At 41.1% G+C, this 24,102-nt stretch overlaps 1 protein-coding gene across 1 annotated transcript; it reads left to right on the top strand.

The window, feature by feature from the left end:
• Nucleotides 1-1,804: 1,804 nt before the first annotated feature.
• LOC145002812 (uncharacterized) lies at nucleotides 1,805-3,051 on the top strand. Its single transcript, XM_078962003.1, has 6 exons — nucleotides 1,805-1,962; nucleotides 2,043-2,234; nucleotides 2,310-2,417; nucleotides 2,490-2,559; nucleotides 2,647-2,745; nucleotides 2,959-3,051. The coding sequence occupies exons 1-6, from the start codon at nucleotides 1,805-1,807 to the stop codon at nucleotides 3,049-3,051; spliced, it is 720 nt and encodes a 239-aa protein (XP_078818129.1).
• Nucleotides 3,052-24,102: the final 21,051 nt, after the last annotated feature.

Here is a 24,102-nt window from a genome sequence, read left to right as displayed (position 1 = left end):
ATTCTCCAATCGATCGGGAAGAAGTGGAGAAACTTCAAGCATTATCTATATGCCAAGTTCATTAAGAACCGAAGTAAAGATACCAAGGCAAATCTATTCAAACCTCCGAAAGATTATCCGTTTATAAAGAAAGAAGATTGGAAAGTTTTTGTATCCCATAGAGTTACAAAGAAGTGGGAGGTTTGTTAAACTTTTATTATATGCATTTGTAGTTACAATTTTAATGTTTGTATTTATAATTTTAATGTTTCTAATGCAGGAGAAAAGTATGAAAGCTAAAAATACTCGTGCACATCATAAATACAATCATCGTTTGAGCAGAAAAGGATATGCTGGACTCATTAATGACATTGTATGATTCCCACTGAATATTGATTATTTTATTTGTATATATATATGTTAATTGACTTTGTTATTCTTGATAATTTAGATGCAAGAAACCGGCAAGACAGAAGAGGAGATTGATAGGACACTGCTGTGGAAAAAGGCAAGAGAGTTGAAGACAGGAGGATACGATGCAGATGTGAAGACGATTGTTGATAAAATTGTAAGTTTCATTAATTCCCAAATATAAAAAAAAAATAACATTTGTCCCATTTTATTTTTCTAACATTTGTCCCATTTTATTTTACAGGATGAGCTTCAGAAATCGGGAAGCTTTGGAGAGGTTACATGTGGAACACATGATGTGCTTACAGAGGCGTTGGGTACTCAGGAACAACGTGGGCGTGTACGAGGGATGGGTAGATTTATAACGCCACAACAATACTTTTATTTACCCAAGAATGTTAAGTATTACTTGGAGATTGAGAACGAGAGGGTGGATAAACGGATCAACAAACTTGAAGATGAATTGGAGAAACTAAAAAGAGGTGTACTTAATGTTTCTGAAGCTACAAGTTGCCAAATAGGGGGCGTCATTGAAGATTTTGAAAAACAACCACATAATGAATCACTTGTAAGTCCTTGAAGACAATTATGAAAAATATATTTAAATAATTTTGTTTTTCTACAAACTAACATACTATATTTTTCAGGATAATTCATGTCTTCTTGCGGTTGAATTTGCTGCAAATGTAGTTGCTAAAGGAACCATAATGAAAGCATCGGGTATTTTGAAATATATTTGCATTATTATTATTTATATATTTTCATTTTTTAGAAGATTGGATCTTAATTATTTTTTATGTTTATGTAACAGATGAAAACATTGAAGTTATGATTGAAACAATTTTGCAAGGAGAAGCTTTAGTACCCTTTCCACTTGAAGAGGAGTTCATTGTGATGGTCAAAGATGCACTGGGACACATACTAAGTTGGCCAAGACACTTAGTTATTCGATGCTCTGACCTGGTAATACTATTTGAACATATTTTCCCTTGGTTATCTTAATTTTTCTGATATTTGAGTGAGTTCTTAATTTTTCTGGTAATACTATTTGTATTTTTGATTGCATTTGTAGGGAAAAGTGGTGGCGAAATCTGTGAAAAAGCATGCAACACCAGTGAAGAAAGCTGCAACACCAGTGAATGAAGATGTAACACCAGTGAAGGAAGATGCAACACCTCCAAAAGAAGAAATAGGAAGTAATAAGAAAGAAAAGGGGACAGGAAAAATGGTTGATGGAGAAAAACAACCATGTGATATGGAAGGAGGGACTGATATGGAAGAAGTACTGATTGGAATAGAAAAGAAGATTAAAAAGGAGAAACAAAATGTGACCATGCAAAGAAGGTAGACCAGAGCACAGATGAAGACAAGGATAAGGATTGAGAACAGTAGTATTTTGAAAATGACTGCAATGATGGCTGATGGACAAGTTACAAAGGTTGATTCTATAAGAGTGCAGAGTGAGAATGATCTTTTTGGGTACGATAGTTACACGTACTTAACTTGGGATGATTTTGAAGCAGTTCTTACAATGAATGAGCTGACCGGTGCTGTTATTGTGTCTTATATGATGTAAGTGCAAGAAATTTAATTTAAATAACAATGTGTCTTAAAAAAATGTTTTAATGAATTTAGTGTTTGTATGATAACAGGGTGTTGTTTAACAAATTGAAGTATGGCTCCCCAGAAAAAGACCATGGAATTTGCTTTGTGAACCCGCCAGTAATCTCACCAAGTACGCGTAAAGGGAAATCTAAGAATATTGACGATGCAAGCAGAGGTTTAGCAGATCGGTTGTCTAAAAGAAAGGGCAATGACATCATCTTTATGCCCTACAATCCCGGGTATTGTTATTTGACATTTTATTTTTAAAATGACTGCAATTATGTTATTTGACATTTTTTTTGTGGTTTTTGTAGAAGACATTGGGTATTGGGTGTACTAGACATGAAATCGGATACTTGCTATTATCTTGATTCCTTGAGCTCTGCCAATTTCAATATGCAGTTAAAGCAAATTGTTGATTCGTAAGTAATATAAATTATCAAAACACTTGATGTGAGTAAAATAAACACATATTTGTTAATGTTTTTTTATAGGGTGATGGTTCTGTACACTACACAAAGTGGATCCAACAAAAGGGTTAAACTAAATTGGGTTAATGTTACGGTCAGCACTTAATTCGTTATTGAAATTGTAGTTTTAACTTTATTTTTTGGATCAATTGAAATGATCATTTTATATGTAATTGTGTAGTGTCCAGTTCAGCCCGGATCTACTGAATGTGGCTACTACATGCTAAGGTTCATGAAGGAGATAGTGGAAGAAGGAATTGAAGTGTTGGTCAAAGACAATGTAAGGATATAGCATTCTACTTTCATTACTATAATTCATGGCATCCTTACTGTTACAGAATATGTGCTTTCATTCATTTGAAAGTACAATGCTCTATTAAGAAAGAATAATTTACATTTTATGCTTAGTTGTTAAATATATCAACTTACTATTACAGAATATGTTAATATGCTATTTTTTATTAATAAAAACAATATGCAAATGTTTTCACAGATCGGGGATGGCAAAGTTGAGTACACAACTGCTGATATCGATGAGATACGTGAAGAATGGTCAACGTTTGTTACAGGCTTCATTTATCGATGATATGTATGATCTTTTGACAATGTATCCGCAAAACAATGTTATGGTTAACCACTAATGCTAGGTATGGTCTTTTGACATGTGTAATGCTAGGTAGTCTTTTGAGACACATGTACAATTTTTTGCTAACTTTTAGTAATGTTACTTAAGGTAACATGTAGTTACAACTTAGGTAATTCAACATATATGTAAAGTTGTTTGACAATTAGATGAAAATGAATGTTTTGGTATATTTGTCATTTATTATGTGTATTCACGTTGTAAATGTGTGTTTTAAATGCACGTTGTAAAGGCGCGTAGTAAAAACGAGAGACGTAAGGTTAGGACATGCGAATGAGCGTCGTCTTTCTTTATGACATGGCCTTCCTTGACATGCATTGCGTATCATAAGCGCGCGTCGTCTACAGATGACGCGCATTTGAGCGTCATCTTCCTTTATGACATGGCCTTCCTTGACACGCAATGCGTATCATAAGCGCGCGTCGTCTACAGACGACGCGCATTTGAGCGTCATCTTCCTTTATGACATGGCCTTCCTTGACACGCAATGCGTATCATAAGGGCGCATCGTCTCTAGACGACGCGCATCCGCACGTCATCTATACTTATGACATGGCCTTCCTTGACGCACATTGCGTATCATAAGGGAGCGTCGTAAATGCGCGTCGTCTATCTTTATGACATGGCCTTCCTTGACGCGCATTTGCGCGTCGTCTGAGCCTTTTACGACGCGCAATGAGCATCGTAAAAGGCCTTTTTTCTAGTAGTGTTAGGTTGTTTGATATGATCTGAGGGTTGTTAAGGACCAATTTTGAGGGCGAAATCTAATTTAAGTGGGTGAGAATTGTAACATCCTGTTTTTAGGTCGTTTTCATTTCGGAATAGTGATCAAGGATTGGGTATTAGCAGGGTTAGAATCCTTGAAGAAGTTAGTTTTGGGCTCATTTTGGAGGTGGATGTTGTATTGGATGATCCGGGTATTCAGTTGTGATTTGGAGCCAAAAGGGTAATTCTGTAATTTTCAGTTGGGATTTTATGGAAAGGGGATGTTGTTTGGAATACCTTATGGAGGGTATGAGTTGATGATAGTGTAAAGTGTCTCGATACCTTTTCATGTGTAACATCCCAGAAATCAAGGGTAATAATTTCATTTTTATTATAATCATAACACTATTGTAACTTTGCTCAAAAATATTGAAAAGCATTTCGAATAATACAATTATCAGAGTCCGATCCCGAATATCGCATATTGCGGAAAACATGGGTGTATGGACTATGATCATCTTGAGCTTTTTCATATCAAAACAGGAGTACCTAAAACAAAAATGAAAACCATAAGCACAAAGCTTAGTGAGCTCCCCAAATACCACATACCATACATAACAAATGATCCACACATGTCGTACAAAATCGCAAGCCATACATATCATTCATATATCATAGTCAATAAGGGTGCTATGTGCTATTGTAGCATCCCAATTTTCAAGACTAATTTTTTTGGTTACGTTATATACACAACAGTTTACTGAAAAACCTCATCAATATCATGTAAATCCATAAAACAATAATCACATGTCTCAAAAATCATATCATCAAAAGTAATAATGTCAGAGTACAATCCCATGGATCTCAAAATGTGGAAATCATGTGTGTGCGATGTGCTGCTACCGTGCCGATTTCTTCCCCTTCGACGCACAGGTAATTGAAACCAAAATTGAAAACCGTAAGCACAAAGCTTAGTGAATTCCCCCAACATACCACATACCACATAATGCCTATTCCTCGGTATCTTCCAACCGGTATCTGTCTGACATAACTGGGAGCTCGGATCCCCTTCGTTATCTTTCAACCTGTAACCAGGAACTAACCTCCCATTCGATATCTTTCAACGGGTAACCAGGAGTTAACATCCCCTTCGGTATCTTTTAACCAGTAACCGGGAGCTAACCTCCCTTTGGTATCTTTCAACCGGTAACCGGGAGCTAACCTCCCCTTCGGTATCTTTCAACCGGTAACCGAGGATTGTTTCACCCCTACCACGATCTCATAATAACATATCATAAACATGCCGATCACGTAATAACATATCATAAACATACTGACAGGCATGCATGGGTTCTATCTACCCCTTCGGTATCTTTCAACGGGTAACTGCCTTCGGTATCTTTCAACCGATAACCGGGGACTATTTCACCCCTACCACTATCACATAATAACATATCACGATCATACTGCTAGACATGCATGGGTGCTATCTACCCCTTCGATATCTTTCAACCAGTAACTAGGGACTATATCACCCTTACCACTACTAACACATATGTCATAACATCTTAGCACATAAATCATATCAGATAGTAACATACTAGAAAATTGTCACAAAGACAATCATCTCTACTATAATCTCTTAATAGGGGGTTACCATTGGTGCCTTAGACCCACTTCTACTGGAAGGTAACTCACATCAATGTCGTGTAGTAACCGAACTGTCCTCGATGCTGGGATCAACTCCTCTCAATTCCAACACATAACAACCTTCCTTAATTTACCATTCCATACTCTTAACCCTTACAAGGGTTACTCAGGTCAAAGCCAAAGTCAATGTCAACACCTTGGTCAAAGTCAACTCTGGGTTAAAGTCAACATCTACTTGAATCAACTTGCCAAGTTGACCCAACAACTTGCCAAGTCCCCAAATCCTCAAAACGCTAAAACCTCGTCCATACTCGCCGAGTCTTGCACGCACTCGCTGAGTCCCCCTTCATACAAGGTGGAGACTTTTTACAACTGACACGTCGAGTTCATCCTTGAACTCGTCGAGTCCTTCTTCATGAAAGAAGACACATTCAGTCCTGAAAGGGGACTCAGCGAGTGCGTGCAACACTCGGCGAGTAGGGACTTGTCTTGAACTCATTGAGTTATGTTCTTGAACTCACTGAGTTCCATGGTCTCCAGGTCCAGAATGAGACCAACTGGCTGAGTGTTCTTCTAACTCAACACATTGTCCATTATCAAAAGGGGTTTAGGGGAAAGTGCGACCTGAATCACCGAGTCGTATGAGCGACTCTTCGAGTCCCTCCTTGTCCAACAGTATTCAGTCGATTTCAGTTGGTCTTAATGCATCCAAAACAAAGGTCTAATCTCCTAGGTTCTATATTATACGTAAAGTTACAAACTTTACGTGCATGAATGGGTCTTTAAGCTTAAAAGACCCAAAAATGAGGTCCACAAGGTGCATGGGGCTCTTATGGCAGTGAAGTTGGCACCTTTGTGCCATAAGAACCATCCTAGGTTCAAGATATGAAGTTATGACGCCATATTATGCTCTAAACCCGAAGGTGACTTAGAAATGCCCCCAAAATGATATGATTTAAGCCCTAAGGAAGATCTAACAAATGGAAAGTCAAGGTTGAAGCTTTTTAGCTCAAACACGCTGGAAATGCAACCAAGACTCTGGATCTACTGCCTTCTTCTTGAACCTCCAAGCCTTTCCTTCTTCTCTAAGCTTCAAATCACAAAAATGGCACCAAAATAGCGCAAGAATGCTTACAAGTCACAACTGATTAGGGTTTCGAGAATGGGGTCTGAGGGTGAGGGGGTTGGAGTGGAGGCGAGTTAAAGTGTTTAAATAGGGTGAAAACCTTCAAATTTAGGGTTTCATCCAGACTGGTCTACTCGTCGATTCAGGGCTTCCAACTTGAGGAGTAGACACTTCCACCCGCGTCCCAAAACTCGCATCTACTCAACGAGTAGGGCCTCTAACTCATCCAGTCCCTGTGTAGAAATGCAAGAATTTGAAATAAAAGTACGTACTGGGAACCAGGTGTTACAGATCTCCCTCACTTATTTTAGATTCCATCCTTGTATTCTGCCACTACATCCGGAAAAAGCTCGGAGTAGTGCTCCCTCATCTCGTCCTCCGGCTCCCAAGTCCATTCCGAGCCCTTACAGTGCTGTCATTGCACCATCACCAGCTTGACCATCTTGTTCCTCAAATCCTTTGAATTCCTGTTGAGGATAGCTACTGTATGCTTAATGTAGTTTAGGATGTCATCCACCTGAAAATCCTCTAGTGGTACCACTGTTGAGTTATCTACTAGACACTTCCATAGCCGGGAGACGTGAAAGGTACTGTGAATCTAGCTAAGCTCGATTGGAAGATCCAACCTATAAGCCACTTTGTCCACTTGGGATGCACCCCTAAAAGGACCGATGTATCTGGGGCCCAACTTTCCCCGCTTCCTGAACCGGATGACACCTTTCCAAGGTGACACCTTCAGGAGGACCATATCTCCAACCTGGAACTCTAGGTTCGAACGACACTTGTCAGCATAACTTTTCTGCCAACTCTAAGCAGTCTGAAGCCTGCTCTGAACCAGCTGAATCCTCTCCGTCCTCTTGAGTACCACTTTGGTACTCCTCATGACTCTCTACCCAACCTCACCCTAGCATATCGGGGTCCTGAACTTCCTCCCATACAACATCTCGAAGGGAGGACAATTGATACTTGCGTGGTAGCTATTATTGTAGGAAAAATCTGCCAAGGGGAGGTAGGTATCCCAGCTACCACCAAAGTCTAAGACGCATTCCCGTAGCATATCCTCCAAAGTCTGGATGGTCCACTCGCTCTGACCATCCGTCTATGGGTGAAAAGCGGTGCTAAAGTGCAGACGAGTACCTAACTCGTCATGAAATTTCTTCCAGAATATGGAAGTAAACTGCACGTCTCAGTCTGAAATCACAGAGACCGGCACTCCGTGTCGGGCTACGACCTCTCGGATGTAGATATCAGCCAGCTTCTCGGTCGAGATGCTCTCCTGGATCGGTATTAAATGGGCACTATTGGTCAACGGATCCACGATGACCAATATGGAATCCACTCCATGTGCAGTCCTGGGAAGCTTTGTAATGAAGTATATAGTGATATCTTCCCATTTCCACATAGGGATATCAAACGGTTGCATCTAAACATGAGGCCGCTGGTGCTCTTCCTTGACCTTCCTGCATGTCAGGAACCTCTCGACGTACGAGGCTACATCCCGCTTCATGCAGGGCCACCAGTAGTCAGGACAAAGGTCTCTATACATCTTCATCGCCCTGGGATGAATGGAAAACAGGGACTTATGCGCCTCCTCCAATAGCACCTGACGCACACCTCCATGATACAGAACCCAACCCTATGGTGTAGTGTTAACAACCCAGTACTATCGTAGTCGAAGGAGGACACCTGCCCCACAATATACTGGCTCTTCCGATGTTCCTCCTTCATAGCCTCCTGTTGGGCCTCTCGGATCTTCTCCAATAGGGAGTCACTACTGTCATCTGCAAGAAAATGTATCTGATTGAGGTAGCCTTACGGCTAAGAGCATCGTCCACCACATTGGCTTTCCCCAAGTGGTAGAGGATCTCACAATTGTAATCCTTCACCACATCTAGCCACCGACGTTGCCTTATGTTTAGATTCGATTGATCCATGAGGTACCGCAAACTCTTGTGGTCCGTGTAAATGGTACACCGGACCCCATAGAGGTAATGTCGCCAAATCTTAAGGGTGAAGACGGCTGCCCCTAACTCCAAATCATGCGTCGGGTAGTTCTCGTGAGGCTTCAGCTGCCGTAAGGCGTAGGCGATGACATGCCCTCTTTACATCAATACTGCACCCAAACCCGAAATGGACACATCACAGTATACCACAAAATCCACCATTCCCTCTGGTAGGGCTAGAATCGGCGCCTCACATAGTCTCTGTCTCAATGTCTCAAACGTTGCCTGCTGCTCAGGCCCCCAACAAAAGACCACAACTTCTTCGTTAACCGGGTCAAGGGTACTACTATCTTGGAGAAGTCCTAAATGAATCTCCAACAATAGCTTGCCAATCCCAGGAAACTCCGAATCTCAGATGGAGACTTCGGAACCTCCCATCTCATCATGGCCCCTACATTGATGGGGTCAACCAAAATACCGTTCTGGTTGACAAGGTGCCCAAGAAACTGCACCTCGTGCAACCAGAACTCACACTTGGAGAACTTGGAGTACAAGCTCTCCCTCCTCAAGGTACCCAACACCTCTCGTAAGTGTTCCTTATGTTGTTCCTGTGTCTTGGAATAAACCAAGATAACATCAATGAAAACTATCACAGACCGATCCAACATCGGTCTACGTACGTGGTTCAAGAGATCCATGAACACGGCAAGAGCATTGGTGAGCCTGAAGGGCAACACCATGAATTATAGTGGCCATAGCGAGTTCGAAACGCTATCTTCTGTACATCCTCGTCTCTGAACCTCATCTGATGGTAGCCTGAATGAAAATCTATCTTGGAAAACCAAGATTCCCCCTGTAGTTGGTTGAAGAGATCATCAATCCTCGGTAGTGGGTAACGGTTCTTCACCGTTACCTTGTTCAGCTCCCGGTAGTCTATACACATCCGATGCGACCCGTCCTTCTTCTTCACAAACAGGATCGGGTCTCCCCAGGGTGAACTACTCGACCTAATGGATCCCTTGTCTAATAGCTCCTGCAACTATGTAGACAACTCCTGCATCTCGGGAGGAGCTAACCAATATGGTGCCTTGGCTATCGGAGCCACACCAGGGACCAGGTCGATCTTGAACTCTATATGTCTATCCGGAGGTATTCCAGGCAACTCCTCTGGAAATACATTCACGTACTCTCGCACCACTGGTACGTTACTCACGGTTGTCTTGCCCGCATCTCGGGTATCCATAACATAGGCGACATACCCTCCACAACCTTGCTGGAGGTAGCACCTAGCTCGCACTGTTGAACATAAAGCTGGTCCACGTTGTGACCACTCGTCCTGAATCACCAGCTCTCCCCCACTTGGAGTCCTGACCCGTACCAACCACTAAACACAATCGATTGCTGACCCATTAGGGCTCAACCAATCCATGCCTATAATAACCATGTTCCCACGCAACAGAATGGGAACCAGGTCTACTAGTTAACGTTCCTCATACAGTCTCAAAACACAGTCACTAAAAACCTCTGATGCTTGTACCGATCGGTCGTCAGCAATCTCGACCTCTATAGGGCAATCTAACATGCCTGAAGACTCAGGGTACCTCTTGCTAAGGTCAAGAGAGACAAATGATCGAGTAGCCCCGGAATTAAATAACACCTGGAGTAGAATACTGTTCACATGAACGATCCTAAACAAAACACACAGTATGGTACAGAAATATCATAATTAACATATAATAAAAGCTAGGGAGAAGAGATCATAACCGTTACCACATCAAGTGCGACGTGTGCCTTCTCGGTAGTTAACTGGAAGGCTCGGATCCTCACCACTGGAGCCTCTGGCTTACCCTGCCTGCAATCAGTAATCCGCAGGGTCGCTGGAGCTGGCGCCACCACTGGCACTACTACTGTCAATCTCGGGCAGTTGGCTTTCTTGTGGCCCTTCTGATTGCAATCAAAGCAAATTAGGTCTGATGTCTGAATGATGGGGATATGGGTAGTATAGGACCTACCAAAGTTCCCAGTCTTGTTGCACTTATAGCAGCCTGATCGTGACCCAGTGGGGAAAACTCCCTCATGTGACCAGCCGCATCACCCACCGTGGCCTCGGCCCTGCTGGCCCTTCCACCTAGAGTCTAATCCCTTGGATTTCTTCCCAGAAACACCTGTCACCTGCCCTTCCTCCGCTTTCCTCTTCCTAATGTGCTCCGATTCAATCTCCCTCTCCCTCGCCCTGGCAATCATGGAATTCAGGGTCAGGCATGCCGAGTAGCTGACATGCTCATGTATATCAACTCTCAAGATGTCATGATAGCTGGTCTTCCGTATCTCCTCATCCCCCACATACTGAGGCACCAACAAGGCCCTCTCCCGGAACTTGGTGGTAATCTCCGCCACTGTCTTTGTCGTCTTTCTCATGTCAAGGAACTCTCTGGCTAGTTGTTGAAGCTCCACAGATGGTGCAAACTCCGTACTCAATGGATGGGGCTCCCAGTGAGTCACCCACTGACTCCCACCAATCTCTAGCTCTGTCTCTCCAAAAAATTGCAGCATATCGAACCTTCGACCCCCAAGGGCAGAAGCTCGTCAACTGTGCAGACTAGATGTTTGCAATCCATCACCTGGCCATGATGGGGTCCTTTCCCCCATGGAAATCCGACACACCACTCCCCCTGAAGTCCTTGAAGGATAGTGTACACGATCCTAACTGGATAGACACCTAATCACTCATAAGCACCTTGAGGCGATCCTGAATTGGCTCGATAATCCATTCCTTGATCAACCTGAATATCACTGGGGTCGCCTCAAGGATGCCTCTCGTAATCTCTGACGCGATGAACTCGTGTAGTCCATCATCAACCTGCTCAGATCCCGCACCCAAACTTGGTCCTGATCCAGACCCTGAACCTCCCGCTCCGTGTCGTGTCACCACCATTCTGAAACAAACACATAATCCTTGATCAACCCGAAGATCATTGGGGTTGCCTCAAGGATGCCTCTCGTAATATCTGATGCGATGAACTCGTGTAGACCATCATCAACCTGCTCGGATCCCGCACCCGAACCTGATCCTGATCCAGACCCTGAACCTCCCACTCTGTGTCATGTCACCACCATTCTGAAACAAACACATAAGTGTCAGCATCATATAAAACCTCGAGAGGTCTCAAACATTTTACAAGCTCCCTGGTTCTATCTCAGCCATCCTTGACTCGAGTACGGATCCTTTGCTTTCAGTAGTAAGGGCCCATACTACCTTCCACATCTATCTGTACTTTCCTCAAGGATTGGTTTGACTTCACCAAGTCCCTTCTACTATTACTGCTCGCTACACTAATCTCATCCTAGTCTTACCCTAGGGTAACTCTCTAACCCACTCTCCGCCATCAGCTGCATAAGAAATCCATGTTATCTCTCGGTAACTATCTCATGAATGCCATTACATATTACTAAGACCAGATAATTCTTCAAATGAGAGGTCCTACCCTACAATAGTAGGACTTAGACAAGAGCTACGAAATACGCTAGACCTAACCTTCTGAAATTATTTAGTCCTCATAATATGTAACTTAGCGTATTCATTTACTAGTTAATTAAAGATAACTAGAACTCCTAACAGAACAAATCAAGAAACATTCGGGCATTGAGTAACCCGAACCCTACATATCCTATCCAGGCCATCATATCACTGACTAATCAGTACTACCGTGCAGCTCAACAAGCACATATAACAGGCATAAAAGGCATCTTCCTAGATCCTTAGCCCTAATATAGCATGTAGTTCCCATACACATACCATAGGCATAAAAGGCATCCTTCCTTGATCCTTAGCCCTAATCTAGCACGAAGTTCTCATAATCATATCATATTATAAGTTATAACATAAAATGTATGGGTATCATGGGGAAAACTTACTTGGGCTCGGCCGGTAGCATGCATCACACACCTTGTTATTTCTCAAAACTCTTTACTTTAACTTTTAGAAAAACTTATTTTCTTTTATAAAACTATCAATCCCTCGATTTGAGTCCGGACACCCCCGAACGTGTGTCTGAATCCCTCAAACCAAGGCTCTGATACCAACTTGTAACATCCCAATTTTCAAGACAAAAAATTTTGATTTTAGTTCTGTTATTTACACAACAGTTTACTAAAAAAATCATCAATATCATATTAATGCATAAAACCATAATCACATGTGTCAAAAATATATCTTCAAAAGTAATAATGTCATAATATAATCCCATAGATCTCAAATTGCAGAAATCATGTGTGTGTGATGCGCTGCTACCGTGTCGGATCCTTCCCTTTCGACGAAGAGGTACCTGAAACCAAAACTGAAAACAATAAGCACAAAGCTTAATTAGTTCCTCCAACATACCACATACCACATACTTTCTATCCCTCGATATCTTTCAATCGGTATCTGTCTGACATAACTGCAAGCTGGGCTCCCCTTCGATATCTTTCAACCAGTAACTAGGAACTAACCACCCCTTTGGTATCTTTCAACCGGTAACCGGGAGCTAACCTCCCCTTCGGTATATTTCAACCGGTAACCGGGAGCTAACCTCCCCTTCGATATCTTTCAACCGGTAACCAGGGACTATTTTACCCCTACCACTATCTCATAATAACATATCATAAACATATTGATCACGTAATAACATATCATAAATATACTGATTGGAATGCATGGGTTCTGTCTACCCCTTCGGTATCATTCAACCAATAACTGCATTCGGTATCTTTCAACCAGAAGTCATGCACTATTTCACCCCTACCACTATCACATAATAACATATCATGATCATACTGCTAGGCATGCATGGGTACTATCTATCCCTTCGGTATCTTTCAACTGGTAACTAGGAACTATATCACCCCTACCACTACTAACACATATGTCGTAGCATCCTAGCACATAAATCATATTAGATAGGAACATAATAGACAATTGTATCAAAGACAATCATCTTTACTATAATATCTTACTAGTGGGTTGACGTTGGTGCCTTTGACCCACTTTTACTGGAAGGTAACTCACCTTAATGTCGTGCAGTAACCGAACTGTCTTCGATGCCGAGATCAACTCCTCTCAACTCCTACACATAACAACCTTACTTAATTTACCATTCCATACTCTTAACCCTTACAAGGGTTACTCAGGTCAAAGCCAAAGTCAAGGTCAACATCTTGATCAAAGTTAACTTTAGGTTAAAGTCAACATCTGGTTGACCCAACTCGCCGAGTCCCTATGTCACACCCCGAAAAATGAAGGTGGAAAACATTTCTGGGGTTGACTACCACGTTGAGTATCAAATCCAATGCACATAGTAAGTAAAGTAAAGCAACCATACATTACATAATAAAGTTTTACAGTTGTTTCAAAAGTAAAGTTTGTACAGCTGTGATACATAGTATATATAAGCAAAAGAAACAAATCTTCATGTATACCGTCTTCAAGCAAAAAGGATCTTCGAGTACCTATTCTAACGCTGACCTGAGAACACAAGCGGTTTGAAATTCAGCATAAAGCTGGTGAGTTCATAAGCGGTTTTTGTTTGTGAATTTTTTTTCGAGTTTCCTTTCTGTTTCTGAAATGTTATATGCACCAAGAAAATCCCTTATTTTCTTAATAGTTGGTTATTGTTTCACAAATGTAAAGTATAGTAAGTTTGTACATTGAAAACATGTTTATTCATGTGAATATGTATAGTTGGTTATCTAACTTGTTAAACTGTTCTGTTTACTTATCATGTGTTACCAGGAAAGTCCCATACTTTCCTTATTGTATGTTACAAATTGTAAAAGATGAATGTTATCCAGTTTGTTACTCTTTCTAGTTATGTAAGTGATACCCAGGAAAGCCCCATGCTTTCCTGCATGTTGGTTTCTAATGTAAACGATGTTAAAGATGTAAAAGATGTAATCGTGATTAAGTTCCATGTTTTCCCCAGGAGAGTCCCGTACTTTCCTGAATGTTAGTTACAGTACGTGAAAGATGTAAAAGATGTGAAAGATGTAAAAGATGTATCAAGTGGTTCATTATTACTATAAGTAAATCTCTGTTATCCTAATTGCGAGTTCCATAACCATACAATAGACTAAAACCTGTGGCAATAAGTAGTCCACATGTGGCAATAAGTCGTCCACATACTTATGACTTTCGTCAACCTTGAACCATTTCGGTTCGGCTGTAGCTAGCAGCCAGGTGTGGGGTAGTCAGCCCCGTATAGATCTACACACTCAAGTCACGCTCTCTAAATACCACAGATTCTGGTTATGGGTGTAGTCCTCCACTCGCGTATCTCGGTGGAGTGTTCTCCGAGGACGTGTCTCCAATCATACAGGATTAACAAATTTACTAGTAATAATATGATAGTCCTCCACTCGTATATGTGTGTGGAGTGTTACCGAGGACAAAACAGTGTACAGATATTATGTTTAAATGTTTAATGTCATGCTTTTAACTGATAAGATGTGAAAAAAAAACATTTGTGAAATATATGTAAAACATAACAGTTTAAAGACCTATTTCACAAATATATGTTACGTGATCAGCATGTTCAAGTGGTTATCAGTTAAGGTGATCAGTAATAAAAGCATATGAAATATGAAACACACATTTAAAAATATGTTTTGAGTACAAGAATTCCCTTGTACTTTGCTTGTGTTCCCCCCTGAAAATAGTGAAAACAGTGAAAAAGGGTAGGGGTATGAACTCACTGGACTCGGAAACGTGTCGGTTTTGAATTCTAGACGTTGGTTCGGGGTTTGATTACTCGCGATGTCCCTACGTAAAATGAAATAATGTCCATATATATACAATTAGAGATACATTCACTAATCATATGAAACATTACACTCCAATGAGGTTAAACACCTCAAAATGAGCGTTTAGGGTGACCCGGGTGACATCTTCGGACGTGTAATGGCACTAGGGACTTGGGACTTGAGTTTACTCCCCAAGAGTAAACATTTTAAGGAGTTTACAGCCATTGAACACATACATACATGAGTTTACGGCCGTAAACTCATGTGGGTGTGATTTTGGGTGTTTAAATGGCTTAAATGGACATGGGGATTGTTGGAATGGATTTCTAAAATGCCTTGGAATTAATTGAATGAAATTATAACACTTAAAAGGGAGTTTACGGCCATCCCATAAGAGTTTACGGCCGTAAACTCACCTATGGCCATGGAAAAGTTGATTTGAGCTACAAAGGGCAATCACATGTGATTCTAGTTAATTTTCCAAGCCTTGTTATGAATTTAAAACATCATTTAACACACTTATTGGAGTTTACGGCCTAGAGGTATGTTCTAAGACCGTAAACTCTTCTTTACCCATGAAAAAGATGGTTTTTGATGCTCAAAACAATCACATGTGATTCTAGAAATTTATACAAGCCATTTGAGTGTATTTGATGCATCATTAACATAGTTTTATGAGTTTACGGCCAAGGGTATGCTCCTAGGCCATAAACTCCCATAAATGATACTTTTGATATGTTTCAAACCCTTAAACTATTTTTAGATGCATCTAGATTTTACCACAAGGCCATTGGTTGAGTTTCAAGGCATTTGGACATGCTTTGAGGCTCTAAATCCCCAATTAAGAGGAGTTTACGGCCCAAGAATATGTCTTGGCCGTAAACTCTCTTTTGTCCCTCAAAAATCATGTTTAAGGTGTTTAGATGCTAAAACCAATGTCCCACAAGTCATATCTAAGTCCCAACTATGATTTGGAAGGGTTAATTGGCTCAAAAACCCCTTGAATATGAGTTTACGGCCCAAGAATGTGTCTTGGCCGTAAACTCACTTTTTTCACTTAAAATCAATGTCTTAATTGTTGTAAGTCCCTTCCATTAAGTCATTAAGCCATTACTAATGTCTAACATTGCTTAGGATGGGTTTTAGGGCTTAAAAACCCTTGTTATATGAGTTTACGGCCCATGAAGGTTCCATGGCTGTAAACTCATGAATGTAGGCTTAAGTCATGCTTTGAACTCGAATTTGAAGGCTAAGGAGGTTACAATACAAGCTAGGGAAAGTACCTTAGAGATTTGAAGCCTTAAATTTGAGTTTTGATCCCTTAAACTTGGATGAGGAGAGAGGTTGGAAGTGTTTAATGATAAATTGGCCAAAGGATTCAAATGGAGTCTTAAACACGTTTATATAGTGTTTAAGTTTTGGACACGGTGGAATTCTACCCGATACCGGCGTTAAACGAGGTTTTTGGTCGTACCCGATTGACTTACCGTAACCCGATACGGTAATTTCTATAATTATTCCGATCACTAAGGTTGGGTGTTAAAATGATTTTTAATTGTATTAAGACACCCATTAAGTCATTTTAAATGTGTACTAATTAATGACTTAATTATACGGAAGATCGGAAATCGAATTTGGAATGACTATTGGTTGCGCGAATTGTACTACGAAAGAGTTACAATAAATGATACGGAAATTTCGGGTTGTTACACCCTAAATCCTCAAAACGCTAAAACCTCATCCCTACTCATCGAGTCTTGCACGCACTCGCGGAGTTCCCTTCATACAAGGTTGGCACTTTCTACAATTGACTTGCCAATTTCATCCTTGAACTCGTCGAGTCCTTCTTCATGCAAGAAGACACATTCAGTCCTGGACTCGCCAAGTTCTGTATGAACTCATTGAGTTTGTCTTCATGTGGTTGGGACTTGTCTTGAACTCTTCCATTCTGTTCTTGAAGTCACCGAGTTCTATGGTCTACAAGGTCAACAATGAGCCCAACTGGCTTAGTGTTCTTGTAACTCAATACATTGTCCTTTATCAGAAGGGGTTTGGGGGGAAACTACGACCTGACTCGCCGAGTCGTATGAGCGACTCGCCGAGTCCTTCCTTGTCCAACACTATTCCATTGATTTCAGTTGGTCTTAATGTGTCTAAAACATAGATCTGACCTCCTAGGGTCCATATTATACGTAAAGTTACAAACTTTACGTCCATGCATGGGTATTTAACCTCAAAAGACCCAAAAATGAGATCCACAAGGTGCATGGGGCTCTTATGGCAGTGAAGTTGACACCTTTATGCCATGAGAACCATCCTAGGTTCAAGATATGAAGTCATCACGCCATATTATGCTCTAAACCCGAAGGTGACTTAGAAATGCCCAAAAAATGATAAGATTCAAGCCCTAAAGAAGATCTAACAAATGAAAAGTCAAGGTTGAAGCTTTTTGCCTCAAACACGCTGGAAATCCAACCAAGGCTCTGGATCTACTACCTTCTTCTTGAACCTCCAAGCCTTTCCTTCTTCTTGAACCTCCAAGCCTTTCCTTCTTCTCCAAGCTTCAAATCACAAAAATGGCACCAAAATAGTTTAAGAACACTCACAACTTATTAGGGTTTCGAGAATGGGGTCTGAGGGTGATGGAGGATGGAGTGGAGGCTAGTTAAAGTGTTTAAATAGGGTGAAAACCCTCAAATTTAGGATTTCATCTAGACTAGTCTACTCGTCGAGTCAAGGTTTCCGAATTGGCAAGTAGATACTTCCACCCGCGTCCCAAAAATCACATCTACTCGAGAAGTTGGATCTCCAACTCGTCGAGTCCCAGTGTAGAAATGCACAAATATGAAATAAAAGTACGTATTGGGAACCGGGTGTTACAGTCGCACATAGTCTTGCAATTTTGCCACGGGCCGCCTTGTGGTCTTCCTTGCCAGGCCGGGGGCCACAACCTTGGGTTTTACAGACAAGTTCCAAGAGCCATCTGCGGTTCTTCCATGCAAGCATCACAAAGAAAACAAGCATACAAGCTACAGTACTAAACTAAGTACTTCCAGGCTCAGACCCTGGTCTTGCATATAGTGTGCTAGGAGCCACCTCATGGTTTTTCATACATTATGTCAAGGGAAAACCCCCTGGTCTTCCTATAATACATAAACTAAACACGTCGGCATTGGTGCGTTCGACCCATACAAACAGTTAAGAGACTCACCTTGAATGTTGAAGCTTACTAAAAGATATCCCTAGCCGCCACCCTGGTGACACCTCCAATCTAACAGATCGAAATAACACCCAATTAGCAATTGGGTTCCATTCTAAGTCCCACCATCCATACTTGGGGTAAAATTGACCATTTTACTCCTGACCCCACAATGAACCAAAACTAAGGCCCAATTCCAATAACCAAAAGGCCCAACACTAAAAGATCCACAAAGGCCCACTAATGGCCCAAATTTCCAAATTAGGCCCATTCCTATATGGGCCTTATACTAAGCCCATATTTTCCTAAATACAATTCAGATTACCACAAACACCCCTTGAGACAAACTAGGTCAAAAACATAAGTCAAAATTCAAAGTCAACGACCCAAGTTGGCCTAACTCGTTGAGTTTCCTTTATCAGACTTCAAATTCGAGAAGAACCAATCCAACTTGCCGAGTTCACCCAAAAACTCACCGAGTTCATCAGGAACCAAACATCTTAACCCATTAAGCCCACATAAATGAAACTAGCAGCTTCCCCATTCAGATCTTAAGTGAAATAACATCTAGAAGGGTAAAGTTTCTAACTTTACCCCTAGGGACCAACCAAGTGGGCTCAAAACTCAAATCGTAGGCATAAAAGGTTAAGGGGTTAATCAATAATCACTTAACTACCAAGACAAAGCCCAAAAATACAGATCTGGTCCTTTAAGGCTGCATGGTCACGTAAAGCTTCCAACTTTACACTCATGCATGGCTAGGAGAGGCTCAAAGCTCATAAGAGACTAAAAGAAGAGCTTAATAGATGCATGATCCATTAAGACCATAAATTTGGCACCTTTATGCCAAAAGAACTCATGAAGGTCATAGATCTAAAAGAGTAAGCACTTGGGACTTTTACTTCCCATCTATGGCTAAAAGCATGCAATTTAACCAAATAAGACATCTACGAAATTATTAAGCAAGTTTAGAACTTTATACCCAAGATGTACTGGAAATGAAGCAGAGAATCAAGATCTGAAAGCTCCTACTTGAACCACCACCGTTCACCAAGCTTTTCTTCCCCTCAATTAGCTTCCAACGCACCAAAATACACTCACAATGAGCTCACAACACTCATGGAGTCTCTAGGGTTTCAAGATTAGGGTTAGGGGCTATGGAGGCTGGGAATGAGGCCAACACTTGGGACTTAAGGTGTTAAAATAAGGTGCAAAACCCTAAAATTAGAGTTTTTCAAACAGCTTCCAACTCATCGAGTTCCTCTCAAAACTCGATGAGTTGGTACTTAAAAACACCCGCCCCAAAAGCTTCTAGCACGTCGAGTTAATGCCATAATATTGAGGAGTTGGCCCCTAAAAATGGAATTCATTTCCATAATTGACCTTCTAGATTCCAGATGTTACATCATGGATATAAGGATGGTCAAAACCAGAGTTATATCAAGAAAGTTATGGTCTTTAAATGGTTTAGGGTTTAGGGAAAACCCTAGTATGTATGCGGAGTACCAAATAGGTACGTAGGGTGTACTGAGGCAAGGAAGGTTACGCTAGGCGTAACTAGAGGAACGCACATCGTAGAGGTAAAGTTGGGTCGGGGTGCGAGACCTCCTACACTAGGCGTACGAGTGGCAGGTTGAAAACCCTAGTTTTTAGGGTTGTAACCTATATAAGCATAATGTCAGAGCTTTTTCTTCATTTCCAAGCCAGCCTCCATACCGAAGAAACCCTAAATCGACTTTGTTGCCTCTTGAGGGTGTTCTTGAGCTCTTGGAGGGATTTGGTGATCTTTTATGCTTTTGGGAAGGAAAGAAGAGGAGTTTGAAGTTGCTTGGCTTGATAAAGTAACCTTAGATCCAGATCCATCATCTTGTGGGGAAGCCATTTGAAGTATCAAGTTTCAATCTTGTCTTGTGTATGAATAAATTTCCTTATGGATAGTTAATTGTGATTTTGGCCTTCTTTTTGAGTTAATGGATGAGCTAAGTTGTTTAAAGGTTCATCCTTTTAGATTTGAGTTTGTTTTGGTATCTTTGAGCATAAAGATGAAAGATTTATGTGTATTATGGGGTCATGCATGTATTAAGTCACCCTTTAAGTCCCTTTCTAGCTTAAGAGTTTTATTGGGTCATATGTGGAAGTAAAGTCGGAAACTTTACGTGATATTCTAGCTTAAGGTGGTCATATCTGTGGTTTGGAAAGCTTTGTCTTAATGTATTAAGTGAAAATGAGGCTTGGGTTGGATAAGGTGAGTACGTTGGTCGTACAAGCAGGTACGCATAACATACAAGGCGCATACATGCTTGTATGCCCTACATACTCTATCTTGGTGGGTTTGTGTAATTGGGCTTCGGTTTGGCCTATCTAAACGGGCATGGTTGATTGGTGCTTTGTTCGGCCATATGAGAAAGTGTGTTTTAGTTTAGGATTAAGTAATGGGCTTTAGGGTACGGCCCAAGTAAGGTTTTGGGCCCAATTTGGAAAATTGGGCCGTTAGTGGACCTTTGTGTATATTTTGGTCTTGGGCTTTGGTGGTCCCAATAGATTTGGGTCATTAGTGGGCCTGGTTAGTTGGGTCTATTTGGGCATAGTGTTGGGGATTAGACTTGCTTAGTTATTAATTATGATGTTGGGTTGTTTGGCTCAGTTCGGGAGCCATTTTGCAGCAACAGCGACAATGTAGGATTACTCGTGTAGGGGTTGAGGTGAGTCTTTTCACTATACTTACATGTGTGGTAATGCATGTGTGACTGAAGGTTGTTATACGTGTTATTGACTGGAGGGTATTATTCATGTTATTGACCGGAAGGTCCTTTTCGTATTGTTGATCGGAGGATCATATTTGCTTATATTGATATGTGTTATTATGCATTCTGTCTTTGTGACTTATTCTGTTATAGTATTTTGTGTATATGTTGAGTTATGACCGGAGGGTCTATACCGAAATGTAAGAACGGAGGGTCTTCACTGAGACACATGACCGGAGGGTCCTTATCAAGATTTAGCAATGAGAGGCTATTATTTGTATAATTGGTATTTTAGAGAACTCACTAAGCTTCGTGCTTACGATATTGATTTAATTGTGTTTCAGGTACTTCTATAGAACCTGGGAAGGAGGATGCATGATTGTACATATTCGTCGGCTTATGATATCTTGTGGATTTTGGGATAATCTGATATTGTTTTGATGTTAACTTATAATTTATATGATGACTTGAATTTATGAGTAATGTTTGGTGAATTAAAAATGCAAGATTTGTCTTAAAATTTAAGGTGCTACACTTGGACCAAGTTATGATAGGGGTAAAATAGTCTTTCTACCCCATGTAGGGATTTTTGGGTATGATGTAGATCCCAAATGTTAATCAGCTTTTATTTGGTAATTGATAGCTTGGGGAGTTGTAGCACCAGCAGTCATGGATCATTCTTTACGTTCAGTTTTCGAGGTGAGTTTTCCTTACCGGGTTTAGTGGGTCTAAGGCACCAAAGCCAACCCTTGATGATTATGCTGATATACTTGTTGTCTGTGTGATACTTGTATGTGTTTGTAGTGGGTCTAGGCGGGGGCCGTATTGTGAAGGTGGGCGGGTCCCGTTATGCGAGTGCGGGCTGGGTCTATATCTCTTTAGGCGGGGCCTGTTGTGTGATATGTTTGATATGCGGTATCTTAAGGAAGTCACTAAGATTTGTGCTTACGTATTTTAGTTTATGTTTTAGGTACTTCCGGTTCCAAGGGGAAGGGCTCTAGTTCACTCACCGCACACACCATGGCGATTCCGCATTTGATATTACTCTGATTTTGATACATTTGATACATTGATTTTGTTGAGATGTATGGCTTATATTTGAAAATACTATTTCATCTTTTATAAAACCGAAATTTTTGGGACCATGTTTTTGGATGTTATAAGTTGGTATCAGAGCCTTGGTTTGAGAGTTTCGGGCACATTCTCGGAGGTGTCTGAAATCAAATGAGGATTTGGTAAGTTTTAAAAAAAATAAACATATTTAAAAAAGTTTTTATAAAATAAGAAAGGGTGTGGTGCGTACAATTAGCCGAGCTCAAGTAAGTTAACCCAAAATACCCATACATGTTTATAATATGTTTGATCTGTGAATTGTGATTGCATGCTAGTTTAGGGATAAGGATCTAGGAGAGATGCCTTCATATGCCTACTGTATGAGCTTATAAATTTGCATGCTAGTACTGACCAGTCAGTAATAGGATGTCCTGATTAGGGTATGCTTAGTTTTGATTACTTGATGCTCGAATGCTGCTTGCTTTGTGTTTTTAGGAGTTTTAACTAGCTTCAGCTAACTAATAAACGAATATGCTAAGTTACATATTATGGGAACTAAACAATTTTAGAGGGTTATGTTTTAACTCTATTGCGCAACTCTTGTTTGAGTCCAACTATTGTAGTGTGAGACCTCTCATTCAAAGAATTATCTATTTTTTGTAATATGTAATTGTATTCGTGAGCTAGTTAGAGGAAGTTAGCGGTAGTTCTTTCTGCAACTGATGGCGGAGAGTGGTGTGGAGTTTGACCTAGGAAAACCTAGGATGAGATTTAGTGTTGGGAGCCTTATTTTTGAGGGAATTGTTGGATATAAAGTAACTTGGCTGAGTTAAGGCACTTCTTGAGGAAAATACGGATAGATGTGGAAGGTAGTATGGGCCCGTACTACTGGAAGCAGAGGATACATACTCGGTTCAAGGAGGGTTGCAATGAAGCCAGGGAGCTTGTGGAGTTATGATTTACCATATGTGTATATTGATGTGTATTCTGTTGGTTTATATGGTCTATTATCAATATGGTGGTATTGCGAGGCAGGCCAGTGGGCAGTTCCGGTGCTGGGGAGGGTTCAAGCTCAGGATCTGGAGCCAGGTAGCTTAATGACCAGAGGAGGGAGTTTATATCATCTGAGATTTTGTGTAGTATCCTTGATCAGACTCTTGTGATCTTTGGCTCGATCAAGGAGGGCATTATGGAGCTGCTTGATGAGAGGTTGAGCACCTTTCGCGATGAGATTGTGGCTTTGGTCGGGACACACTCTCTGAATTTCAGGGAGTTTCGGGCATGTGGTGTGCCAGACTATCATGGGGCAAGGGACCCCATTGAAAGCAGTAGGTGGTGTGCAGATGCTGCTAATGCCTTCTGTACCAGTCGTTATCCCAAAGGAGACAATGTGAGTCTAGATTCCTACCTCTTGAAGGACAAGGCGTGTGATTGGTGGGAGGAGGTGGGGCGTACTATCAAAGATGATGCTGGTATTGATTCGATGGCCTGGAGTGATTTCTCGACCATGTTTCAAGCCGCGTTTGTACCAGTGATTGAGGTGCAACATATGGTGCGAGAGTTCCAGGATCTCCGTCAGACTACTGAGATGGTGGCTGAGATCACCGCTATGTTTTGGGAGAGGGAACTTCTGGTCCCACAGTATGTGGCAGACAAGGAGATAAATAATGTTCGGTACCATGAGATGCTGAGGAGTGATATTTGGTAGTTTATTAGCCGATTCAGATCTAAGATGCTGGAATACATTATAGAGAGGGCTAGAGAGAGGGTGATTGATTTGGAAATAGAGAAGAAGAG

This window comes from Lactuca saligna, chromosome 6 (assembly GCF_052625555.1).
Source record: "Lactuca saligna cultivar CGN05327 chromosome 6, ASM5262555v1, whole genome shotgun sequence".
Taxonomy (NCBI): Eukaryota; Viridiplantae; Streptophyta; class Magnoliopsida; order Asterales; family Asteraceae; genus Lactuca; species Lactuca saligna.
The sequence above is the reverse complement of the archived record's forward strand: the minus strand, read 5'-3'. Positions and strand labels throughout refer to the sequence as shown.

What these genes read in the sequence shown, in the direction of transcription:
- LOC145002812 (XM_078962003.1), top strand. Translation starts at nt 1,805, where the DNA reads ATGGCTGATGGACAAGTTACAAAGGTTGATTCTATAAGAGTGCAGAGT. An exon ending in TTAAAGCAAATTGTTGATTC is followed by an intron (nt 2,418 to 2,489) that starts GTAAGTAATATA and finishes GTTTTTTTATAG; the next exon opens with GGTGATGGTTCTGTACACTA. An exon ending in TAAATTGGGTTAATGTTACG is followed by an intron (nt 2,560 to 2,646) that starts GTCAGCACTTAA and finishes GTAATTGTGTAG; the next exon opens with TGTCCAGTTCAGCCCGGATC.